Source organism: Myotis yumanensis, unplaced genomic scaffold (assembly GCF_028538775.1).
Source record: "Myotis yumanensis isolate MYYU_CA2020_CCGP unplaced genomic scaffold, mMyoYum1.0.hap1 SCAF_3, whole genome shotgun sequence".
Lineage (NCBI taxonomy): Eukaryota > Metazoa > Chordata > Mammalia > Chiroptera > Vespertilionidae > Myotis > Myotis yumanensis.
The window spans coordinates 174,957,279-174,980,940 of record NW_027223754.1 but is presented as its reverse complement, the minus strand read 5'-3'; the positions used below and the strand labels follow the sequence as shown (position 1 = coordinate 174,980,940).

At 38.6% G+C, this 23,662-nt stretch overlaps 2 protein-coding genes across 10 annotated transcripts in view; one reads left to right on the top strand and one right to left on the bottom strand.

The window, feature by feature from the left end:
• DNM1L (dynamin 1 like) overlaps positions 1–7,158 on the top strand; it is a 46,860-nt gene extending 39,702 nt beyond the window's left edge. For 3 of the 9 annotated variants that reach the window (XM_070410456.1, XM_070410454.1, XM_070410462.1), the window contains 8 exons: positions 300–392; positions 3,057–3,113; positions 4,076–4,153; positions 4,413–4,445; positions 6,007–6,183; positions 6,331–6,440; positions 6,567–6,726; positions 6,892–7,158. In XM_070410456.1, coding sequence (XP_070266557.1) covers positions 300–392; positions 3,057–3,113; positions 4,076–4,153; positions 4,413–4,445; positions 6,007–6,183; positions 6,331–6,440; positions 6,567–6,726; positions 6,892–6,948 — 765 coding nt within the window. In that variant the 3' untranslated portion in view covers positions 6,949–7,158. The remainder of the gene's footprint in view (positions 1–299; positions 393–3,056; positions 3,114–4,075; positions 4,154–4,412; positions 4,446–6,006; positions 6,184–6,330; positions 6,441–6,566; positions 6,727–6,891) is intronic. The other 6 variants (XM_070410457.1, XM_070410455.1, XM_070410458.1 and 3 more) reach the window with 3 other exon arrangements.
• On the bottom strand, positions 5,263–23,459 carry YARS2 (tyrosyl-tRNA synthetase 2). The gene is made up of 5 exons (XM_070410463.1): positions 22,673–23,459; positions 21,827–21,994; positions 14,120–14,275; positions 13,629–13,799; positions 5,263–9,958 (listed from the first exon to the last, which is right to left on the bottom strand). Exons 1-5 carry the CDS (start codon positions 23,452–23,454, stop codon positions 9,799–9,801), a joined length of 1,437 nt encoding a protein of 478 aa, XP_070266564.1. The 5' UTR covers positions 23,455–23,459; the 3' UTR covers positions 5,263–9,798.
• Between the last annotated feature and the right edge of the window lie 203 nt (positions 23,460–23,662).

The window sequence follows — 23,662 nt, the reverse complement described above, 5'->3', positions numbered from 1 at the left end:
GATTTGCATAAGGTAGGTAACATTTTTTCCCTAACAGAATACTTCTAACTACTTTAATCATTCCCCGCCCCCAGAAATGCAATCTCAGATGCTGAAATAGAAATAATTCAAAAGATAGAGCAAATTATTATTTGGCATAAGATTTATCAGTTTGGGTATAATTCTCAGATATTTATTTAGGCATCAGTTTCCTATACTTTTTTTAGAATTATCTGTTTAATAAATTATATATATGTAGTTTCTTAAAGTAAAATAAGTTGGCATATTTTTGTATATAGCCTAATTTTATTTTTTTCTAGGTCCATAACTTAGTGGCAATTGAATTGGCTTATATCAACACAAAACATCCAGATTTTGCTGATGCTTGTGGGCTAATGAACAATAATATAGAGGTAAATGCAACTCGAATGATCATTTTTGAGAAAAAAAAATGTCTTGTAACTCAGTTATATCAAATATATTGAGCATGGGGTAACTATAAAATATGCCTGTACCATATTGTGTTATATGCTAAACAGTATGCCAGGGTATTATATTCTTAAATTAATTCTCAGAACCACCTGGAGGCATTCTTCTCATTTTCTGCTTATGAAACTGTAACTCAGAGAATCTGGGTTTCATTGATTTAGTGTTGAAGAACTGCCTGGCTCGACTGTGGTAATTGTTGTTGCAGTTTATTCAGGTTGAAGTGCGTAAAACAAAGTGAATGTTTAAAATTGTTTTCATCTGGCTCTGAAAGCTGTGAAAGAAACATTCCAAGATTACTACGTTATAGTAAATTTGGAAAAGCAGAGTACTCTTTTCACTGGGATGGCTGCATTTCATGGATCTTTTTTTCCATTTGAGGTTAATGTAGCAATTACATAAGACCTCAGATGGAGCCTCGGCTGGTGGATATACGGCAACCGATTTGATGCTATTTTTCTCCGCACTTTTATCCAAGAACAGTAAATTTTTCTGCTACTCCTTAATACAGTAGGACCTCACAGACCCTTCTATATCAAATTTCCTCTTATGTATATGCATGAAAAGAATATTATAAATGTGGAATTTGGGAAGTGGGGAGACCCTGGGTTATGACTTCAACCCTTTGGTTAAACTAACAGATGAGGAATCTGAGACCCACAGATGTAACAGCTGTTGCTTTTTTTTTTTTTTTTTTTTTTTTTTATATTTTATTGATTTTTCACAGAGAGGAAGGGAGAGAGATAGAGAGAGTTAGAAACATCGATGAGAGAGAAACATCGATCAGCTGCCTCTTGCACATCCCCCACCGGGGATGTGCCCGCAACCCAGGTACATGCCCTTGACCGGAATCGAACCCGGGACCTCTCAGTCCGCAGGCCGACGCTCTATTCACTGAGCCAAACCGGTTTCGGCTCAGCTGTTGCTTTAGTGCCTGTTTTGCCGGGCACTGTTGGAGGAAACAAGCACCTTCTCTTTAACAGGTACAGGGAACTGTTTACTAGCTGAAGTGACTCCTGTTGTCAGAAAATTCTAAAGTGCACATGAGTAAGGCCCTCAAGTTAAACACTGGAAAAGTAGACTAGATAATAGTTGTTAAAATTAGCATGTAGACACTATGTTAGGATAGGATTTAGTTACTGTAGCATTGAAACCAACTTTATGTAAAATTGTGTCTGGAAGTTTTTGTAATTACAGACAAGGTCATTTATGATATTTAATTCTGATCAGTATTTTTCTACAAGTAAGTATATCTCTGGTTTTAATGACTCTGCACTGAAGAACTTTATGTGACTATTCTCATTTAATCTTTACAATAACCCTATGAGAGTAGATCGTTGGTGACCTGTGCAGTTATTAACAAAGCAAGAAAGCCATGACTGTTGGGCTATAGGCCAGCTAAGGTCATAACTTCTTGGTAACAGACTAGGGCAGTGATGGTGAACCTATGACACGTGTGTCAGAGGTGACACACGAACTCATTTTTTTGGTTGATTTTTCTTCGTTAAATGGCATTTAAATATATAAAATAAATATCAAAAATATGTCTTTGTTTTACTATGGTTGCAAATATCAAAAAACTTCTATATGTGACACAGCACCAGAGTTAAGTTAGGGTTTTTCAAAATGCTGACATGCCGAGCTCAAAAGGTTCACCATCACTGGACTAGGGTGAGAATTTCTGGTCTTTGGATTTCCCTGCCTTTTGCTTTGTGTCCCTCTTCAAAATGTACATTTTAATGTGTTAACTTAATCACTCCCAAGGGGGGAGAGGGGGAAGAAAATGGGTCAAATTTCAGTCAGAAAATTTTATTAGCCACAAAACATCATTGTGAAGCTTAACTTTAAATTTTTTGCAAGTTGGTGAGAGTATTCATGAAATGCTCTCAATTTAGCAACAATTTTAACTAAATGCTTTCCTGTTATATTTGATGCTGCCTGCGAGTCATTATTAATGCCCACATCCTTAATATATTTTCATAGTCTTGCACCTATCATGGTGCTTGACATACAGGTGTTTATTCAGTACCTATTGATTTGAACGTAACAGAATTTCTTTAGCTACTTGTACTAGAGTTCCTTTGATATTAGCAAACTAGAAGAATGGGCAGTTAGTCCATTAAATCAGCCAAGTTACCGAAAGGACTGTTGGTTTTCAACTCTACATTTATATTCTGGAGAAGGTTTAGGGTAAAGAGAATGAACCATTCTTAAAGGATAACCTTCACCACAGATATTTCTAAAAGGTACGGTTTTGTGTGTGGGAGTTGTAGGAATATCACACAAAGCTTATATTTCATGAGATTCAATCCATGGCCTCTCACTTTAGAATCCCTGGTACAGGGGAGCCACTGTTACTGACAGTTGTATTGTATCCCTCAGGTGTGTTGGGGCAGAAAAAAAAAGATTGAGAAGCATTGGGTTAAATGATTTGTTTGTTTTAAAATATAATTATGGCATGAGTTCCAACAGTGAGAGGATATACTGTAAGTTATTCCATACTTTTCAATTAAGCTGAACATTTTTGAGTAGGCTTATATCTCAATGCTCTGATAATCACTGTTTTTTTTTTTTGCTTGGTTGTTTTATAGGAACAAAGGAGAAACAGGCTAGCAAGAGAATTGCCTTCAGCTGTATCACGAGATAAGGTAAAAAACAATTTTTAAAGCTTAGTCCTATTAGGCAAAGATGGATTGGTAAGCCTCAGAATATTACTCCTAGGAGTAATTTTTTCTTTTTCTCCCTTTAATATTCCGTTGGAGCTATTTCATTCTTTGAGTACAGGTATGCAAGTTTAAAAAAGGCTTTGAACAATTTAAAGATAATGGTATTTTTACAGAGAACAGGTTGATGGTTGCCTGAGGGGATGGGGGTTGCGGAGCTGGGTGAAAAGGTGAAGGGACTGAGAGGTACAGATTGGTAGTCACAAAATAGTCACGGGAATGTAAAGTACAGCATAGGTATGTAGTCAATAATATTGTAAAACTATGTATGGTGCCAGTTGGGTACTGGAAATATCAGGGGGAACTCTTTGTAAAGTATGATTGTCTAACCACCATGCTGTACACCTGAAACTATTACAAGATAATACTGAATGTAAACTGTAATTGAAAAATAAAATTTAAAAATATTTTTAATGCATAAAGGTGGATTTTAAGTGTCTAGCCTTATTTTTCTTAAAAATTCACATTGACTTTATCAACTTTGTAAAATTAGTTGAAATGACTAATGACTTTATTATAACAGGAAGGCTTTTTGGAGAGGGAGACAACAATATGCACATAACAGGTTAATATATGCAATAGTTGCATGTATAAAAATCCAATACCTCGAATTCTTTACCAGAAAAGATTTTACCAAATTCCAAAACTAAAAATGAAATTTTTGGATTTGGATTTTCCTTAGGTATGCATCTGAAAAAACCCTTTAACAAAGGTGACATTAGTACAAGAAATAAGGCAGAATGAACATTAATTTTATGACCCATGATTACTTTTGTTTTTCATGTTACTTTATTATTTTGATACAGACGGGAAAATTCACATTTATAGAATGTTTCTGAATGCATTTTGGCATCCTTGATTTTTTTCCCTGCATTTTTTGCCTTTAGTCTTCTAAAGTTCCAAGTGCTTTGGCACCTGCCTCCCAGGAGCCCTCCCCTGCTGCTTCTGCTGAGGCTGATGGCAAGGTCTGTTCTGATTCTTGGTCTAAGCCTGCATGCCTACTTGTTTGGTTCTATATAATCATCTGAAAACAGTACACTGAAAAACAATATTAATATGGGCTATATATAACAATGTATATTTATAAAATGCTTTTGCTTGCAATATAGAAAATGCATACAGAAAAAAGTTAAAGAGGAAATTATTCTGCACTTTTTGACTTTCAAGCCATTGATAATGAAATTTTGCTTGTTAAACTGCATGTTTTAACATATCTTTTAACAGTTAATTCAGGACAGCAGAAGAGAAACTAAAAATGTGAGTCTTGCCTCAGAATGGCAATGTTGGTTCTCACTGAAACACTGTTTCAAAACCATTGAAGAACCTGTCTGTACAGTGGCATCTAACTCGTTGTCTGTGTTATGTCTTTAATGTTGCTTTTATCTAACTAACCCCTTTAATTCTAGTTTTAATGTTGTTTTAAGTAATAACAATAATAGTATTTCCCACTGTTTTCTGTTACTGTTGAGAATAGTTTTGAATTTAATACTCTGGTTGGGAATTAAGATTCCAGAGATGGAAACTGTACTTTTGAATATCTGAGATCTGTCTAGTACTAATGGGTAATCCTCTCATGCTTCTTTCTTAAGCTTCTATTCAGTTTGCACTTGTCACCCACCCTGTATATGTAGGTTAACATAAGTCTCAACAGCTTAAGCACATTAACACAATTGGGACTTTGAGAGTTTGAGACTTGTTGATTCCTGATAATCTTTTTAGGGGGAAATTATTAATCTGTAAATTTCAGAACCATTTGTCTGGTTATTCTGCCACTTGGCTCCTTTCTTTATTGTCCAGATTTAAGATTCTCAACTTCAAATAAAACCTGATAAATGTCTTGTTTTCTCTCAGCCCACTGTGCTCAGACCTTAAGAGAACCATCTAACATCTAAATCATTGCTTATTATTTCACTCATGGCATCACCCTGAATTTGCTTACTTAAGATTTTGTTATACCATTCATGTATAGTTAACATTTTAAAATTAATGTGTAAATATACTGCCTATATTTAAAGCTGATCTTAACTAACAGATAATTTTGGGTCAGAATAATACCCAAACTGACTTTTTAAACAGTTGCCATAACACTCACTTTTCTATTAAGTTTATATAAGCCATTTTAATTAATACCTATAAATTTTGGTTGTCGTTTTGGAGTCTAAGATCTTAAAGAGCATCTGATCTCTTAAATGTTGATGAACTACTATTTTTCTCATATTCCTAGTCATTTTTCTTTGAGAAATCAAGGTTAAAAATAGTTGTGATTAATGGTAGCACTAGATTTCTTTCAGCAGATCCTTTCTCAAGGATATAGATATTGAGGGAATCTGTGTGTATTTATGTCACATTTTAGGCAGCTTAAAGTCACTAAGAATCATGGGTATATTCTTGTTTCATTAAAAAAGTCTCTATTTTTACGATATTTTGTTGACTAAATGTAAAGTAACTTGAGTTCTTAGAATGTTTGGAGAGATCATAGTTCAACAGTGTTTAAGGTTACTTTGTGGAAATTAAGCTGAGTGGTAGTTCTGTGTTTCCTGCTTTTAATAAGCAGTCTTGTTTTTAAGGGCATCTTATATTTTTTTCTATAACCTAGTGTAAGAGGGTTTGGAAAAAAGGAAAAACTTTGAAAATCTAGCAAATGCTAAAGAAGGCCATACATGCCACCTCTTTCTGACCTGTTATACCTCCAGCTGGGTATTGGATGTGTGTTCGCCTTGACTGCTGTCAAAGAAAACGAACTTTGTTTAGTTATGATCAGATCTAATATGGTTGGTAGAGATTTTGGAGCATATGGTGTGTGTGTGGTTTTTTTTAGGTTTTATCTGGAGGTGGTGGGGTTGGAGATGCTGTTCAAGAACCAACAACAGGCAACTGGAGAGGAATGCTGAAAACTTCAAAAGCTGAAGAGTTATTAGCTGAAGAAAAATCAAAACCAATTCCAATTATGCCAGCTAGTCCACAGAAAGGCCATGCTGTGAATCTGTTGGATGTGGTAAGCCATGAGAATTTGATTGAGGACTAATAAGATAATTACTAGGAAAACACTATTAAAGACAAAAGGAACTCAATGAATTTTGAATGCCAAATATTGCCATTTCAAAATGACACAAAAGTGGTATTTTTTTCTCATCCCATTTAGCCAGTTCCTGTTGCACGCAAACTATCTGCCCGTGAGCAGCGAGATTGTGAAGTTATTGAACGACTCATCAAATCTTACTTTCTTATTGTCAGAAAGAATATTCAAGACAGGTTAGTAGTACATGATGTAAATCAGACTGCTGGATGGATTATGTGATCTGTTTTGAAAATTCATGCATTTTTAAAATTTTAGGTTTTTATTCTAAATCAAATGGATCATCTTGTTTTGTTTTGCAGTGTGCCAAAGGCAGTAATGCATTTTTTGGTTAATCATGTGAAAGATACTCTTCAGAGTGAGTTAGTAGGACAGCTGTATAAATCATCCTTATTGGATGATCTTCTGACTGAATCTGAGGACATGGCACAACGTAGGAAAGAAGCAGCCGATATGCTAAAGGTATTCCTGTTACTTTATTTAAACACCTGTTAAAAATGCATTCTGATTCTTGAGTGCAACTATGGTCTTCATATGATGTTGGTAATTATTAGAGTCTCAGCTAGATACTGGTTAGTATAAATCAACCACATAATAGAATTATAATTTTTATCTTCTTTAATGCAGGCATTACAAGGAGCAGGTCAAATTATTGCTGAAATCAGAGAGACTCATCTTTGGTGAAGAGAACTATGTAAGACAGACTTTGTTGACTCGAAAGTTACTGCCTACTTGAGTAGATTTTTATTTATGAACTCGTATGTATTGCAATGGTATGAACTGCTCATGTGAAGACTGGCTATACACTGAAAACTGTACTCTGTATTACAGAATGAAATCACACAATCCAAATAAATGGCTGTTTCTAAAGTTTCCCAGTATATATAAAATACATCAACTCTTTCTTGTGATAGTTTCATTTGAACTTAAAAAGAAATGCTAATGTTCTCATTGTACAAGCAGCTTACCTGTGTAATCTGTTAGTAGTCTTAACGCTGCTACCACAGTCCTTCAAGAAGAACGCACCAAGACATTTCATACGACTGTACTGCATGCATTATATAAGCTGATCTGGCTTTGAAAGATGCGGGTTGACAAGTTACTCATAGTCACTGTATTCCACCAGTCCTATTAGTTCTATCTCTGCTACCTTTGATGTGTTAGTCAGAAAGGTGGATGTACAGAGGATCTCTAACAATGACAGTGATGCAGTGTGCATAATGGGTAGCCACAGAGCCCTTCCATTTCTTGGTCCACATTGCCATAGTGCATTAAAATATCTGATTCTTACCCAAACCTAGAAGCACGTACTACATTTTCCTGTATTAAAAACAAACACCTACACTTGATTTTATAGTAAGACTTAGAGGCTCTAAGAAAATTCAGATATATCTTAAAATTGCGGCACTTAACACCATGCTCTTACTTGGAGGGGGCACTTACAACCAAATTCTGTGCTAGATCAGTAAGTATTATATGATAATTGGTACTTTTGCTTCACACCAGCAAAATTAGCATAGAGGTGTGACAATACTGGTGGAGCCTTATTTAAAAAAAAAAAACCATGCTGACACACTCCTAATGGCTTATAGACAACTAATTTGCATTCAGGAGTGAGGTTTAGAACACATATTTTATTAAAATTCCTCAGGTGATTTTTGATATGAATTACATTATAAATGTTAAGATAATGGTCAAAATTCTTAAGGCATCTAGCAGATATTAAAATTTCTTTTTAAGTTACAATATTTATGAAGGACTATTGACAATATAAATATATCTGTTAACTTTAGGTACCCATTTACTAAGAAACAGGCTCACCAACTTATCTCAAACATAAAAAAAAACCCAGATTCAGATCTTGATAGAATACATCGTATCAAAATGTTTGTTAGTGCACTTTAAAATCACTCTGCCATCTTTAAACATTAGCTTTGAATTATACCCATCCATGTTTACTTACTTTAGACAGATTAGATAACTACTGTTTTAGCCTTTTGAATTTATAAGGGGGGGAAAAAAACCCTTCTAACGCATCTTTCTCCAGTATATCAAACAGATTTCCAATTAAAAAATGTTCCCTTTAAAGACATGCTATGGTAATGCACTTTCTAGTACTACATACCTTGTACTAGTACAAAGAAAAATAGGCAAGAGAGGTGTGGCAAGAGAAACCTTTGTTGGCTCTAAACTGGGTTAAGTTCTGAAATGTGGAGATGATCTATGACATTTATAATGGATACCTGTATGTTCTTGCTGTGTAAATAAAATTGCTGGTATGAAATGACATTAAAGTTTATCAATAAATGAATTCTTCCTCACTTTACTCCCAGAAAAAGGTTTAGATAAACTCTAGCTTTTTAACTTACAAATCTAATACAGTGCATATTGTATCAAAGTTTTGACTTTCTTACTACATTCTAACAATTCACTGAAGTATTATTACATCTCCATTTTTGCATATAAAGACAGTGACTTTCTCTAAGTAATCCAGGTAGCAAATGGCTAGAACTTGAACATTAAAGCCACTCTTTGCTGCCTGTAAGGTTTTCTAGAGTAAATTTGGTTATGAACCATTCTGTATGTTTGTGCCTTTCACTTGATCCTCAGGGAAATGGATTTGTCATATGTGGAAATTTAAGTTCTGGAGATTTAATTTGCCTAAACTATGTAGAGGTTAACTAAGTCTTGATAGGAAATCCTTTAAATTTGACCTGAAAACTTCCCTTACCCGAATATCTTTTGATAGTCTCATATAATTGGATAGTTGGTATAACATAATATTTGCCTATTTTACTTCTTTGGTTACTTAAGTTTTCAGTTTATCTCAAGTTGTAATCTGGTGGGGGACAGAAATTGAAACAAAACTAATGTAAAAGTTTTTAAATTTATAAAATATTGCTACCTCAGTAGTTTAACAAAATAAGGCGGTGAGTAAATTTAGTTCCACTGAAACACAGGTAAGGGAATGGAAAATAATTAGAAACTTTCTGAAAAGTCAAGTACTGAATTTTAATCTTTTCTAAGAACTGTATTTGGTTCCTAAACAACAACAAAAATCAGTTTCCAGTACTAGATTTCTAATGTGGATGCTAGAGGCACTGCTGGTTTTAATACAGACATTAGCGAGATCAGTGAGATATATATACTTGATATAAAAGTATCTGCAATTCCTTAGGTTACCTCTTTTTCATTGTTCCTCATGTCCAAAAAGGAGAGCAAGATAGGACTGGAAAGACAGCAGTTAGTTTTTTCATAAAGTATAATTTTTAAAACATACTAACTCTGGAAACCATGGTTTTCTATGGTAGTCCTTAATGTTTAAGGATCAAGAAATAAAATCCCATCATTTAGACAAACAACTTATTAACCAACCTATATAAATAATGAAATTACTCACACTGTGAGGCCTAGAGTATATACTCCATTCTCTGCTGACTGGCGTAAGTGAAGGAATGTTAAGTTCTGGAGCCAACCTTTCGTATGTCTTGAGAATGAATGGTGGTAAGTTTGAATCATCAGAAGAATTTTTCATCATAGTTGAAGCCATTTTATAATGTAGAAATTCCTTTTTCCTATTTTAAGTAATGAAAGTCCATTCTTAAGAATATGTTGTCCAACAACCAAAACACTCTCTGGATTTGTTACTTGTCTGTGATTTATACTGACTCCGCCTTCTGTTATCATCCGATACCTAAAAACAGAAATATTTAGTAACTACATAAATCCAACCACTGTTGATCTTTCCCCATAATACAGATACATCATTATTGTTTTTCATTTAAATTTCAGGGGCTCTCCAGTTGAAACCTTTTAGCACTAAATCACTGAATTTATCTTCACTTTCACTGGATTATGTCTCCTTTTAATGTTCTTCTAAAGGAGGTTTAAGGCATAATAGGCTTCTTGTTTCCTAGCGAAAAAGAGCTGGGATATCTCATCTCTTGATAGAACTGTTTAGTGGGTTTAACAATAAAGTGAATTGGAATAATGGATCACTTTCTGGAGGGCGCTCCCTACCTTGGGGAGAAAAATCACAGAAAAGAAACTTCCAGGACATCGCTGCTTTTAATGAGATACAAGTGACTACATGAAGTCCTCACTTAATATTGTTCATAGGTTCTTGGAAACTGACTTTAAGTGAAACAACATTTAACAAAACCAATTTTATCATAGGCTGAATGATAATAGAGTTAAGTTCCTATGGCATATTTCTGGTCACAAAAATATCACAAAACTTCTAACTACAGACTCAGAACACTTCTAATATTAAACACTGAAATAACTGAGTTATATATACATTTAAGATCAATAAAGACGAGACCAGCCCTGACCGGTTTGGCTCAGTGGATAGAGTGTCGGCCTGAGGACTGAAGGGTCCCAGGTTCGATTCTGGTCAAGGGCATGTACCTTGGTTGCGGGCACATCCCTGGTGGGGTGTGTGCAGGAGGCAGCTAATTGATGTTTCTCTCTCATCGATGTTTCTGACTCTCTATTCCTCTCCCTTCCTCTCTGTAAAAAATCAATAAAATATATTAATAAATAAATAAATAAATAAATAAAATCTCAATACCTTCTTTAAAAAACAAACAAACAAACAAAAAAAACGAGACCAACCCCCTAATGCCAATTCAGGGTTGCCCGTGGCTGGAGCTTTCCCCAGCCCAGCAGCTCAAAGTACAAAGGCAGGCACCAACTGTGGACAGGACGCCCTTCCATTGCAGGGCATGTGTGTGCACATGCATGTGCATACGCATACACACACACACACAGACTCATTCAGACTGGGACAATGTAGACACGACTCATGTGCACATCTTTGGGATGTGGGAGGAAACCGGGGTCCCTGGAAACCCCCCCCAAAGACATGGGGAGATCATACAAACTCCACACAGTGGGCCTGGCCAGAAACTATCCTGTTTTTTCTCATCAACATAATGAAATGACTTTATTTGACGACCTGCTGTTATAGTATTAGCTACAGAGATTTTTAAGAAACTTGCTTATGAAATTGGAAAACACTTTCAAATTATATTCTGAGTATATGCAAATAAGGGCAAATTTTGTTAAAACACAAAGCAAAACTCTTAAAAATTTGGCTAATTTCAGAAATACAAAATCAATACACTAATAAATTATAGATTACTAAAAAGTTTTTGCTGGCCTATGTAAAGTAATTAGGTTTTATTCAAGTTATTTATGCAATTCATTCAATAAACATTTACAGAGCTCTACTATGCACTAAATGTAAATAGAATATAGCAAACTAGTGGAGAGAGGTAAACAAATGAGCAATTCTGGCACACTGATCAAACGCTGTCATGAGCTACTAGCTCTAGGAGTGCACCGAGGGGTGGGGATTGGAAGTTTTCCTGAAAGAAGAGTCACTAAAACTGGGAGTAAGCTGCAGTTATTTTCCTGAACAGTGAGGAAACATGGGAGTAGCCAGAAGGAGGTGAGATTTCAGTAGAGGGCTAGCGCATGAAAGGCCTTTGAAGTCCTTCTGCAAGGCAAATCTCGGTTTTATCTGAATATGCTACCGAAGTTAAGAAACTACTATGCATGGTTTTAGCTCAACAGTAAATGATTTAATATTTAGGAACAAATTTTCTCTTACAAAGCGTTATTTTAAGCTGTTTGCTATTGTTTCCAGATCATGGTCTACATTTTGTTTAAAAGCACAAGCTTATACAATCTAAAAAAAATGTATTATTTAGAACTCTGGCTAAATCAGATATGGCGTCATCTTAAGTAGCAGTAAAACTTTTGTTATCAGTAAATAAACCACTAGAACAGTTCAGAAGGAAATGAAAAATGCTTCCACAGGGAGGAAAAGGCTTAGAACCGATGACTCACTGTGGGGAAGTGCATGATACCACCCTCAGTTCAGTGAATATTAACTAAACTAGCATATCAGGAAATCAATAAGGTGGAGTGGCAGGTGATACAAAGAGAGACAATGGATATTTTCTCCTTATAGAGAAATCTAAGCTCTTTAGGATAGAGGCAAATAATACAGAATAATTAGGGGGAAAAACACACCCACCAATTATAACATAACAAATGTCCTTCATAACCATGAACATGGACTGATAACTGTTTGACTTATGCTAGGTGAGGGACCCAGGGTCTTTGGCCAACTAATGCTTCTTCTACATCACAGTTTCATTTATAAATGGGTAAGCATCAAATATAAGCCCTATAACACCTTATGGAACACCTTACTCCCTAATAATACCACATAACTGAGGAATTTAAATATTCTACCTGCTTCCTGAATAAGAAAATAAAATTCAAAAGAGGAATAACTGTATGTAGTTTATAACAGTCTTAGGAAGTTATATCACATGCTTATTTGTTTTCTGAAATTCAACTAATATTTTAAACAGGTTGGATAACCATTCTACTCCCCCAAATAAAGAGGATACAGACTGAAATGAGAGGGTTCATGTGGCTCTGTCCACTTAGGGCCTCTGTTCTTGTGACCTTCTCAAACTGTGACCAACCTGAGCTGACAGATCTCACTGTACTTATATAATACTAGAGGCCCGATGCACGAAATTTGTGCAAGAGTAGGCCTGCCTTCCCCCGGCTGCTAACACTGGCTTCCCTTGCAGCCCTGGCTTCATCCAAAAGGTTGTCCGGAAGTATGTCTGGTCTAATTAGCATATTATGCTTTTATTATTATAGATACTGATTCCTTAAATGCAAGCCTTTTCCAATGCTGGAGGACAAATTAGCTGGGTTCCATTTAATAAGAAGCAGTATAGTAGTACTTGACTTCATAGGAAATTTAAGCTATTTTCAGCAATAAGCTGAAAATTAAGCTATTATCATCATTAATCTCAGTTTTCACTTTATTCTCAGACCAGCAGTTCTCAACCTGCGGGTCGAGACCCCTTTGGGGGTCGAACAACCCTTTCACAGGGGTCGCCTAAGACCATCGGAAAACACATATATAATTACATATTGTTTTTGTGACTAATCACTATACTTTAATTATGTTCAATTTGTAACAATGAAAATACATCCTGCATATCAGATATTTACATTATGATTCATAACAGCAGCAAAATTACAGTTATGAAGTAGCAACGAAAATAATTTTATGGTTGGGGGGTCACCACAACATGGGGAGAAATTGGTTCCTAAACAACAACTTTAGACAGATTAGATAACTAATCTAAATTAAAGGGTCGCGGCATTAGGAAATTTGAGAACCACTGTTCTCGACCAACATAACTCCTAGAAGAAATGAGACACCGTTAATGAATTATCAGGAAAACACGCTGTGGAAACACATGCTGTGAATTATAACATTTAATAGTGAATTAACTATGAATCTGAAAGTTAAGTAATCTTACCCCCGGGGACCATCTGGAATGGCATTTGCTTTGCGGCACGTATCTAGGACGCTTGTTCCAGGGTCAAGAACTAATTCAGAAAATGAAGCTTCTTTAAACAACTCTTTTAACTCTTGATCAGACATGACCTCCAGTGCATCTACGCTACTGTGATAAAGGGCTTGTGTACACCTGAAAAACAGTTTGAGGACAACATCATGCGACTGCTTATTCAGATACACATCCTAATACACAGTAACCAATTATGAAGTCCCCACTATGTTCTAGACTGAAAGTTTCTGAAACAGCAACATTTACCTGGTATAATTTATAAACTTAATTCAGGATCGTCTTTTTTATGATAAAGGGAGGCTATCTGAAAGCGACTATAGCCCACACTGACAATCCTTCTTAGCAGTGAAGGACAACTCGAAAGCAGCGAGGCTCTAAATTTTCCCAAGTTTACTATTAACTAAAGAACTTCATCAGTGTTCATTATTGGGAAAGGCCACCTTTTAGCAGAATCCAGCCCTTCTTGCCCATGAACCAGCTTCGTGACTTCTGCAGCAAGCCGTTTCTGAGGACCCCGCTTTTCTGGCTCTTTGACGTGCAGCTGCATTATGTGGTCAATCTCCGGAAGGGGCAGAAAAGTGAAGAGCCTCAGGTACCTTCGGGACAAAAAATAAAGTGTTACATTTAGATCACATACCTAGTTTTTATCTCTGGCTCCCTTTACTTTTAAAATTATTCTTAATTGTGAAACATAACAATTATGCAGAAATGTACTGGACATAAGACAATCATACACATGCCACCCAGACTGAAGGTGTTACTATTTTGCCATCTTTGTTTCAGATCATTATTTATTTATTTTTTAACAAATTTTTTTTTTTAAAAAAAACCTGATTTTAGAAAAAGAAGGGAGAGGGAGAGAGAAAGAAACATCAATCAGCAGCCTCCTGCACACCTCCTAATGGGGATCAAGCCTGCAATCCAGGCATGTGCCCTGACTGGGAATCCCATGCTTGACCTCTGGGTGCATGCGATGATGCTCAATTAACCGAGACACACTGGCCAGAGCATGATCTTTCTTTCTTTAAAAGTCACAAAATAACAAAGGTATAGATGAAGGCCCTAGCCCCATCATATTCTCCTCTTGCCCCCATAGATAATCACCAATCTAAATTTGTGTGCATTCTTCCCAAACATGTTTTTATTTTACACTTTTGTTTTTCACGTATGTGTATATTATATTTTGTGTTCACCATCCAAAGTCAAGTCTCCATCATTATTTACCCCCCTTTTACCTTCTTCACCCCGCCCCCTCCCCCCCATCCCTTCCCCTCTGGTAATCACCATACTGTTGCCTGTGTCAATGAGGTATTGGTTTTTTCTTAATTCCTTTCACCTTTTTCTCCCAGTCCTCATAACCCTCCCCTCTAACAGCTGTCAGTTTATTCTATGTATCTATGAGTCTGTTTCTATTTTATTTTGTTCATTAGATTCCACACCTAAGTGAAATCACATGGTATTTGTCTCTCTCTGACTGGCTCATTTTACTTAGCACAATACTGCAAGTCCATCCATGCTGTCGCAAAAGTAAGATTTTCTTCTTCCTTCTTTTTTACAGCTGAGTAGTATTCCACTGTGCAAATGTACCACAGCTTTTTAATCCACTCATCTACTGATGGGCAGTTGGCTGCTTCCAAATCTTGGCTATTGTAAATAATGCTAGTCTTCTGAATCAGTGTTTTGTATTTCTTCAGACATAGTCCCAGAAGTGGGATCACTGGGTCGTATGGCAATTCTCTTGTAGGCCTTAGGTTTCTTTTGGGTAAGAGCAAGACAATGGGACTTTGATTTTTTACATTTCTGCCAGAGATCTAGTATAAAGTGTACCTGAATAAAAGTTTATCTACACGTGGGAGAACACAGATTGGCAACGTAGGTATCATATATGATTATTGTGAAAAGAAATATAAAGAGCAGCTTAGTAATTGATCAATTTTTAATGTTGTATTAATGAAAAATGCTATCCATGATACTGTTTTTTGGTAGCTACGTGACTATTGAATTTGTGGTCAACTAAACATGGAGAAATTTTTGCAGCACTGGTATCCATATTATGAATCATTGGAACAAGAAATGAGGAATTAACCAATTCCTTCTATTCATCTTAAATTTTGATTCTGACATATTCCTTCTAAATTTGTCATCTTGCTAAGAGAAATGTCTGAGATGGATTAAACTGATGTGTTCAGAGCATTTCAGCCCAAAGCAGCAGAATGTAAATTCTTTTCAAGTGGACACAGCACATTTTCTAGGATAGATCACATGTTAGGATATAAAACAAGTTTCAATTCATATTAAGCATCTTCTTTGACCATAATATGAAACTAGAAATCAATCACAAGAAAAACACTGAAAAACATACAAAGACATGGAAACTAACTAACATGGTACTAAACAATGAATGGGTTAACAATGAGGTCAAGGAAGAAATCAAAAGATACATCAAAACAAATAAAAATGAGAATACAATGGCCCAAATCTATGGGATACAGTGAGAGCAGTCCTAAGGGGGAAATTAATAGCATTACAGGAAATAAGAAAAATCTCAAACAATCTAATTTTACACTTAAAGAAATTAGAAAACAGTAACAAAGTCCAAAGTGAATAGAAGAAAGGAAATAAAAGATCAGAGCAGAAATAAATAAATTAGAGTCTAAAAAAAAATAAAAAAGATCAATGAAACCAAGAACTGGTTCTTTGACAAGATAAAAAGATTGATAAAGCTTTAACCAAACTCATTAAGAAACAGAGGACTCAAATAAATAAAATCAGAAATGAAAGACAAGAAGTAACAAGTGACTCTGCAGAAATACAAAAGATTGTAAAAAAATATTACGAACAACAATATATGCCTGCAAATTAAACAATCTGGACTAAATGGATATTCCTCGCAACATACTATCTTCCAAAACTAAAGCAGGAAGAATCAGAAAATCTGAATAGAGAGATTACAACTAATGAGGTTGAGGCAGTAATAAAAAAACTCCCAACAAACAAAAGTCTTGGATTGGATGGCTTCACAAGTGAATTTTACCAAACATTCACTCAAAGGAGAACTAACACCTATCCTTCTCAAACTATCCCAAAAGAGGTGGGAGGACTCCCAAGCTCCTTTTACGAAGCCAAAATTATCCTAATTCCAAAGGCAGATAAAGACACTACAAAGAAAGAAAATTATAAGCCAATATTCCTGATGATCATAGAGCTAAAATCCTCAACAAAATATTAACAAACCAGAGGTAGCAATTCATTAAAGAGGTTATATGCCATGATCAAGTGGGCTTTATTCTGGGCATGCAAGGCTGGTACAATATCTGCAACTCAATAAACATGATACACAACATAACAAAATAAAGAACAAAAATCACACGATCATATCAATAGATGCACCCACTGATAAAAATCCAGCACTCATTTTTGATAAAAATTCTCAGCAAAGAGGGAACATACTTCAATGTAATAAAGGCCATAGATAACCCACAAACATCATCATATTTAGTGGCAAAAACTAATAGTGTTTTCTGCCCTGACCGGTTTGGCTCAGTGGATAGAGCATCAGCTTGCGGACTCAAGGGTCCCAGGTTCAATTCCGGTCAAGGGCATGTACCTTGGTTGCGGGCACATCCCCAGTAGGGAGTGTGCAGGAGGCAGCTGGTCGATGTTTCTCTCTCATCGATGTTTCTAACTCTCTATCCCTCTCCCTTCCTCTCTGTGAAAAATCAATAAAATATATTTCAAACAAACAAACAAACAAACAAATAGTGTTTTCCTTAAGAACAGAACAAGACAGGGATGTCCACTTTCACCACTCTTATGCAGCACAATGCTGGAAGTCCTGGCCACAGCAACCAGACAAGAAGAAATAATAAGGCATCCAAATTGAAAAGGAAAAAGTAAAATTGTCATTATTTGTAGATGACATGATACTGTATATAGAGAGCCCTAAAGATTTCACCAAAAACAAACAAAAAACCTACACAAAAACCCTACTAAAACTGATAAACGAATTCACCAAAATAAATACCCAGAAATCAGTTGTATTTTATACACCAATAATGAACTATAAGAAAACAATCCCATTTACAATTGCATTAAAAAAATACCTTGGAATAAATTTAACCAAGGATGTAAACGACTTGTGCTTGGAAAATGATAAGACATTGAAGAAAGGAATAGAAAAAGATATAAATAAGTGGAAGCATATACTGTAGCTCATGGATAAGAATAATTAAAATCATTAAAATGTCCATACTATCCAAAGCAATCTATCGATTCAACATAATTCCTATCAAGATACCAATGTCATATTTCACAGAACTAGAACAAATATTCCAAAAATCCATATAGAACCACAAAAGACCTCAAATATCCTCAACAATCTTGAGAAAGAAGAACAAAATTGGAGGAACCATGCTGTCTGATATCAAACTATACTACAAGGCCATAGTAATAAAAAACAGCATGGTACTGGCATAAAAACAGACATATACATCAATGGACCAGAATAGAGAGCTCAGAAACAAACCCATTCCTTTATGGTCAATTAACAATCTACAAAGGAGGCAAAAAATGTACATGGGATATAGTATATTCAAAGACATCCATCTTGAATAAACATATTGCCAATTGTACAGGGGTGGGCAAAGGTTTATAGTTGTTCGTGTGGAAATAACACAACAATAAACTCTGTTTCGTGTACTCACAACTGTGAACTTATTATCGCCTTATAGTTTGGTCTGGCCAATGGCTAAGGGACACTTTTCTCATATATAGACAAGCCCATTTGGGGTGCCCAGCCAGGGAAAGAGTCCCCCATTCCTATCATTGTTACTCGTTTCTGCTCATACTAACCGCTCTATGCCAGAAGACATTTTCAACAATATCATAGACTCCCTCACTGAGCCCTCCAAACTCTGCATGGTACAGACTTCTCAGGGTAGCAACCCTTCCCAACCAGCTTGAGAAATGGACTCTATAATCTCAGGTCACTGAGGAATTCACGCCCTAACAACTTGGGCTCAAATGAGGGGACTTCCTTTCTCTTTTGTGGCAGCCAAAGGTATGATAGACAATTGCATTTTCTGCTCCCAAACCAAACAATGGAAGCTATCTACATGAGGACATATTCCCTTGGGGAGACTGACCATGCTCCCACTAGCTGATTGATTTCATTGCCCACTGCCCTCCTTCTGCTGGGGCTTCCAGATATGCCTCCACAATCATTAAATACTTACACCAGACTCCCCTTGGGAACTCTCATTCATTGAGCATCACAACAGCCTTTTCAAAGACACTCCTTAAATTACTTTCAGGCAAGTGGTTCCCAAAATGGAATGAACTCTTGCCCAAGCCCTCATCTTGCTTAATTCTCACACCCCAGGGAACTATATACCAACTATCATACGCTCCTCCAAATCCCACCTTTGGTGTCCTCTGGGAGTCAAGCTTTTACCTCCATGACAACATCCATTTATTTTTCCTCAGGCTCATCTTCCCCTTTCTGCTATGCTTTTCCATCATCTTGCCATCTGCTTCACGTTGATGACTTGATTGAGGATGTGTAGTCCAATATGAGCCCCTCATCAATAAATGACCCCTAGCCCATGACCAAGACCCCAACTGGACAGCCACATGGGAGGGTCACCAACCCACTAGTGGCAACCACTCCAGAGGACCGCACCCCTAGTGAGATGGACTTATCACTAGAGAGGACAATGCTTCAGGTAATATCACCCCAGCTCAAGAGTTTGCCATTGGAGATGATTATGCCTCCTACACTAGAGATGACACCCCAGGGACATATCACCATGTCAGAGGCCTCACCACTTGCCCCAATGGCCCCACTCCCTAGTCCACCTCAAACTTGGCAAAATGCTTAAATGGAGACTAAGACTTTTCAGGAACAATGGACTAAACGTATTGTCCTGATTCCATCAGGGGACTCATTGGAATATTTTCCGAATCTGCCTACTGCACCATTGCATCAAATCTCCCCGCTGTGGCAAGCCGAAATGTGCATTCGGAGCCAGACTGTTCCCCTGCTAGAAATACCACCAATTTAGACTGCTTGCCCTCACCTGTTTATTTCCTTACTAGAGGCCCAGCGCACCATTAAATCGTGTGGGTAGGGTCCCTAGGCCTAGCCTCCTGAGATCAGGGCCATTTTCTGCCCATTCACCAGTCTCTAGGCTGAATGCCGCCAGGCTGTCAGGCCGTAGGGACCATCAGCTCACCTCTGGCTGCTCCGGGGCTCAGGCCTGCAGGAAATGGGTGCCGGAGACTTCACCTCCATGAGCGTGCGCTGGGCTGGCCATTGATGGAATGTGCTGCCTGTTCCGGGCTGCTCACGTGAGCGCCGCTGCTGCCGCCACTGCTGCTGGTGCTTGAGGTGCTGACGGAGGCTGCGGGGTGCGCCTGCGACCTACCTGTCCTGGTGTGAGTGGCCCTGAGCAGGCAGCACTTCCATCAGTGGCCAGCCCGGTGCACGTGCATGGAGGTGAAGTTGCTGGCACCTGCTTTCCCGCAGGCCTGAGCCCCCGAGCAGCTGGGGATGAGCTGGTGATCCCAACGGCCTGACAGCCAGCCCGTTCCTCCTGCCACCCACCCTGGTTCTCCGTTCACCATCGCTGATCCATCTGAGCCTGTGGGCTGGGGGGAGGGACCAAGAGGTCAGCAGTTCAGCCCGCTCGCCAGTTGCGCCCCGCCCCCGCTCGAGGGTGGGGGGTGGGCAGGTGGAGAGGGACCAAGAAGTGGTCAATGCCACCTCATGGCGGCTGGTCGTTTGGTCGTCACACCTCTTGGCCTTTTATTATTATGATATTACATTCCTTGGGCAAGACATGCCACACAAGACAGCAATTACCCACTTTCAAAAAATGTTTTAGATAAATGGACAACTTCATGAATAAAAACACCATTAATTTGACACATAGGGAAATAAAGAGAAGATTGGGGATGGGAAGTCAGAGCTCAAATACAATAAACCCTCGATTTTGCAAACCTGGATTTAACAGACTTTGGATTTATTAAACAAAATCTGGTTCACATGTCATATGTGAAAATTAACACCCTGTAAATTTTAAAATGCTTTTAACCAAGATTTGTTTATAATTACATTAACAGGTTATTTTTTTTGTTATTGTTATTTTTAAAAAATTCTAGCGAATACATCATACATTGGAAAAAACACTAGTAATTTTGCCTACATAAATATTACATATCTACAGCTATAGTCTGTATATTTAAATCCAAGAGTCACTGCTTGTAAACAATGTTCAGGGAATGATCACACCGAATCAAGCTTGGTAATTGGTTCTGTTGTCGAATGGCATGACTTTCTGCAGCAGTTTTAACCAGTGCCAGCTGCTGTTCCCATGTGCGCTAGGCCACGCCCCAGCTGAGGGCATTTGTTTCGTTTCAGTAACTGGTGAATGCACACATTTACTAGACCTATTCAGTATAAATTTAAAACTACAATACATATGGAAAACTTTTCTGTGAAATTAAACTTCTCATACATAATTTTAATTACACAAACGTGTCTACAAAAGTAAAAACAAGTAAACTAATTTGTCAATTTCTAACATAGACATTCGGAAAACCTACTTTATTATATACTGGACTTGCAGCTTTAATGGACACCCCTTCACCAGAATTTGTCTTTATATATCAAGGTTTTACTGGACTTGCCAGATGCAGATCAGGATCTTGGATCTAAGTTTTCTAGCAACCACAGTGGTTATCTGCCTTAACCAACAAAAGTGTTTAACTTCAGGACAGTTAAAGTTACAATGTTCTGTGTTGCAATTGTTTATGCCTTTAATAGAATATAACTTAAAAAACAACAACCAAGCCCTGACTGGTTTGGCTCAGTGGATAGAGCGTTGGCCTACGGACTCAAGGATCCCAGGTTCGATTCTGGTCAAGGCCATGTACCTTGGTTGCGGGCACATTTCCAGTAGGGAGTGTGCAGGAGGCAGCTGACCGATGTTTCTCTCTCATCGATGTTTCTAACTCTCTATCAATCTCCCTTCTTCTCTGTAAAAAAATCAATAAAATATATTTAAAACAACAACAACAACCAAGCATACATAGAGATTGTATGTATCATGAGCTTAATTTTTCTCAGCACACTATTAAGAACTCACCTTTCTACCGCATCATCTGGCTGCCTGACAAAGAACTGATACAGTTCAAATGGAGATGTCTTATCCCTGCTCAGCCACACAGCATTGCCAGCAGACTTTCCCAGTTTTGCTCCAGTTGTACTTGTAATCAGAGGAAGAGTGATTCCAAATACGTCTTCTCCAGTCAACCTATGCATAAAGGGAAACTTCATGTGTGTTTCAGGCACAGGTGATGGCAGATTCTGCTAATCACGCTTCAAATTTCCGGGCGTACTTGCTCTAAGAAAACTTCTGTGACCTCTTACAGCTTTCACAGCATTCACTCTATTCTGGCATTAGTCGTTCTGAATAGCAATTGAACCAGTGACTCTGGGCAAGCCAAGGGGAGGTGCTGCTAACGGGGGAGTCAGTGGAGACACTAAAGGAGTTAACTTAAAGGGACTTTTAAAAAAATGAGTAGCACCTGGGCTAGCCCTGTGGCTCATCCCTCGCTTCACGGAAGGTGCCGAGCTAAAGCAGAGGCTACTCAAGGAAGCCTATATACCTGCTTAGGTATAAACGAAGAAAAGCAGTTTCTCAAATCAGAAACACAAAGAGCTACTTAGGGGAATGAAAACATACAATCCGGACTAGTGGTCTATTTCCCGCAGAGCTCTAGGCTACCTCCCATACCTAACACTTTAACTCAGCCCTCTAGTTCTCACTGGCCGATGATAATGTTAACACCATTGCAGATCCTTACTGGGGGGAAAACCAACAAGGGCGTGGACGGCGGGCGTCACTTCACAATCCTAACAGTGCATCGCCGGCTATTTCGCGTGTCAATGATCTGGTCCCAGGATTTCTCCAGGGCCGAGAGACGCTTACTTGTTGATGAACTCGTATCCCGACGTGATATTGCCCAGCTGATCAGATCCGCCCAGCTGCACCCGGCATCCGTAACGCTGAAACAAGTAGTAGAAGTCGTAGGCCTGGAGCACCTGGTACAAGAACTCGGCCAAGCTCATGCCCTCGGGGCTCTTGAGCCGGGTCTGGACGCTCAGCCGGCTCAGCAGCGTGCCCATGCGGAAGTGGCCGCCCACCGCCGCCAGGAAGTCCACCAGGTGCTGCTCCTGGTACCAGGCCGAGTTGTCCAGCACCGTGAAGCTGCCCCAGGCCCGCCCATTGGAGAAGAGCTGCTGGTGATGCGCTGCCAGGGCCTCGAGCCCTCGGCGCAGGGCGCGCGCGTTGCTGCCCACGCGCTCCGCGTCCAGCGCCTCGCGCTCCTTGGTGCGCCCGCTGGGGTCTCCCAGGCGCGCCGTGGCGCCTCCCACGAGGGCGATCACGTTGTGGCCGGCTCGCTGGAAGTGAAAGAGGCCCAGCAGCGTCAGCAGGTGCCCCACATGAAGTGAGTCGGCCGTGGGGTCGAAGCCGCAGTAGATGGTCTGGGGACGGTTGCCCGCGATGCTACGGTCGAAGAGCTCTGGGAGCTCTACCTTCGTGCCCTTGTCGGGGAAGAACTCCTTGAACAAACCCCGAGCCTTCTGCACCGCCAGCAACCCCTTATCGCCCGAGTGGGCTTCACGCAGCCCCCGGGGAAAGACTGCCAACGGGCCCGGGGTGCAAAACCACCGGCTCGGAGAAATGCACCGCAACATGGGCGCCGCCATCTTGGTGGTGGCGCGAAAGGAATGCTGGGACCTCGCCGCGCCGCTCGCCGTGGGCCTCCTACAAATAGCCTCAGGGTTTGTGCGCATGCCCGGTAGAGCGAGGCGGTTACTTAGTTACGGAGCTGGCGTGCCTAGGCAATCACTGGAGTTCCAACTATCCAGGGGTGTAAGCAAAGAAAAGCAATTTCTCAGATCAGAAACAGAAAGA

Coding starts and splice junctions, on each gene's coding strand:
- YARS2 (XM_070410463.1), bottom strand. CDS start 23,454: ATGGCGGCGCCCATGTTGCGGTGCATTTCTCCGAGCCGGTGGTTTTGC. Junction 14,276..21,826: donor CCAGATGATGCGGTAGAAAG/GTGAGTTCTTAA, acceptor TTTGTCCCGAAG/GTACCTGAGGCTCTTCACTT. Junction 13,800..14,119: donor GGGCTGGATTCTGCTAAAAG/GTGGCCTTTCCC, acceptor ACTGTTTTTCAG/GTGTACACAAGCCCTTTATC.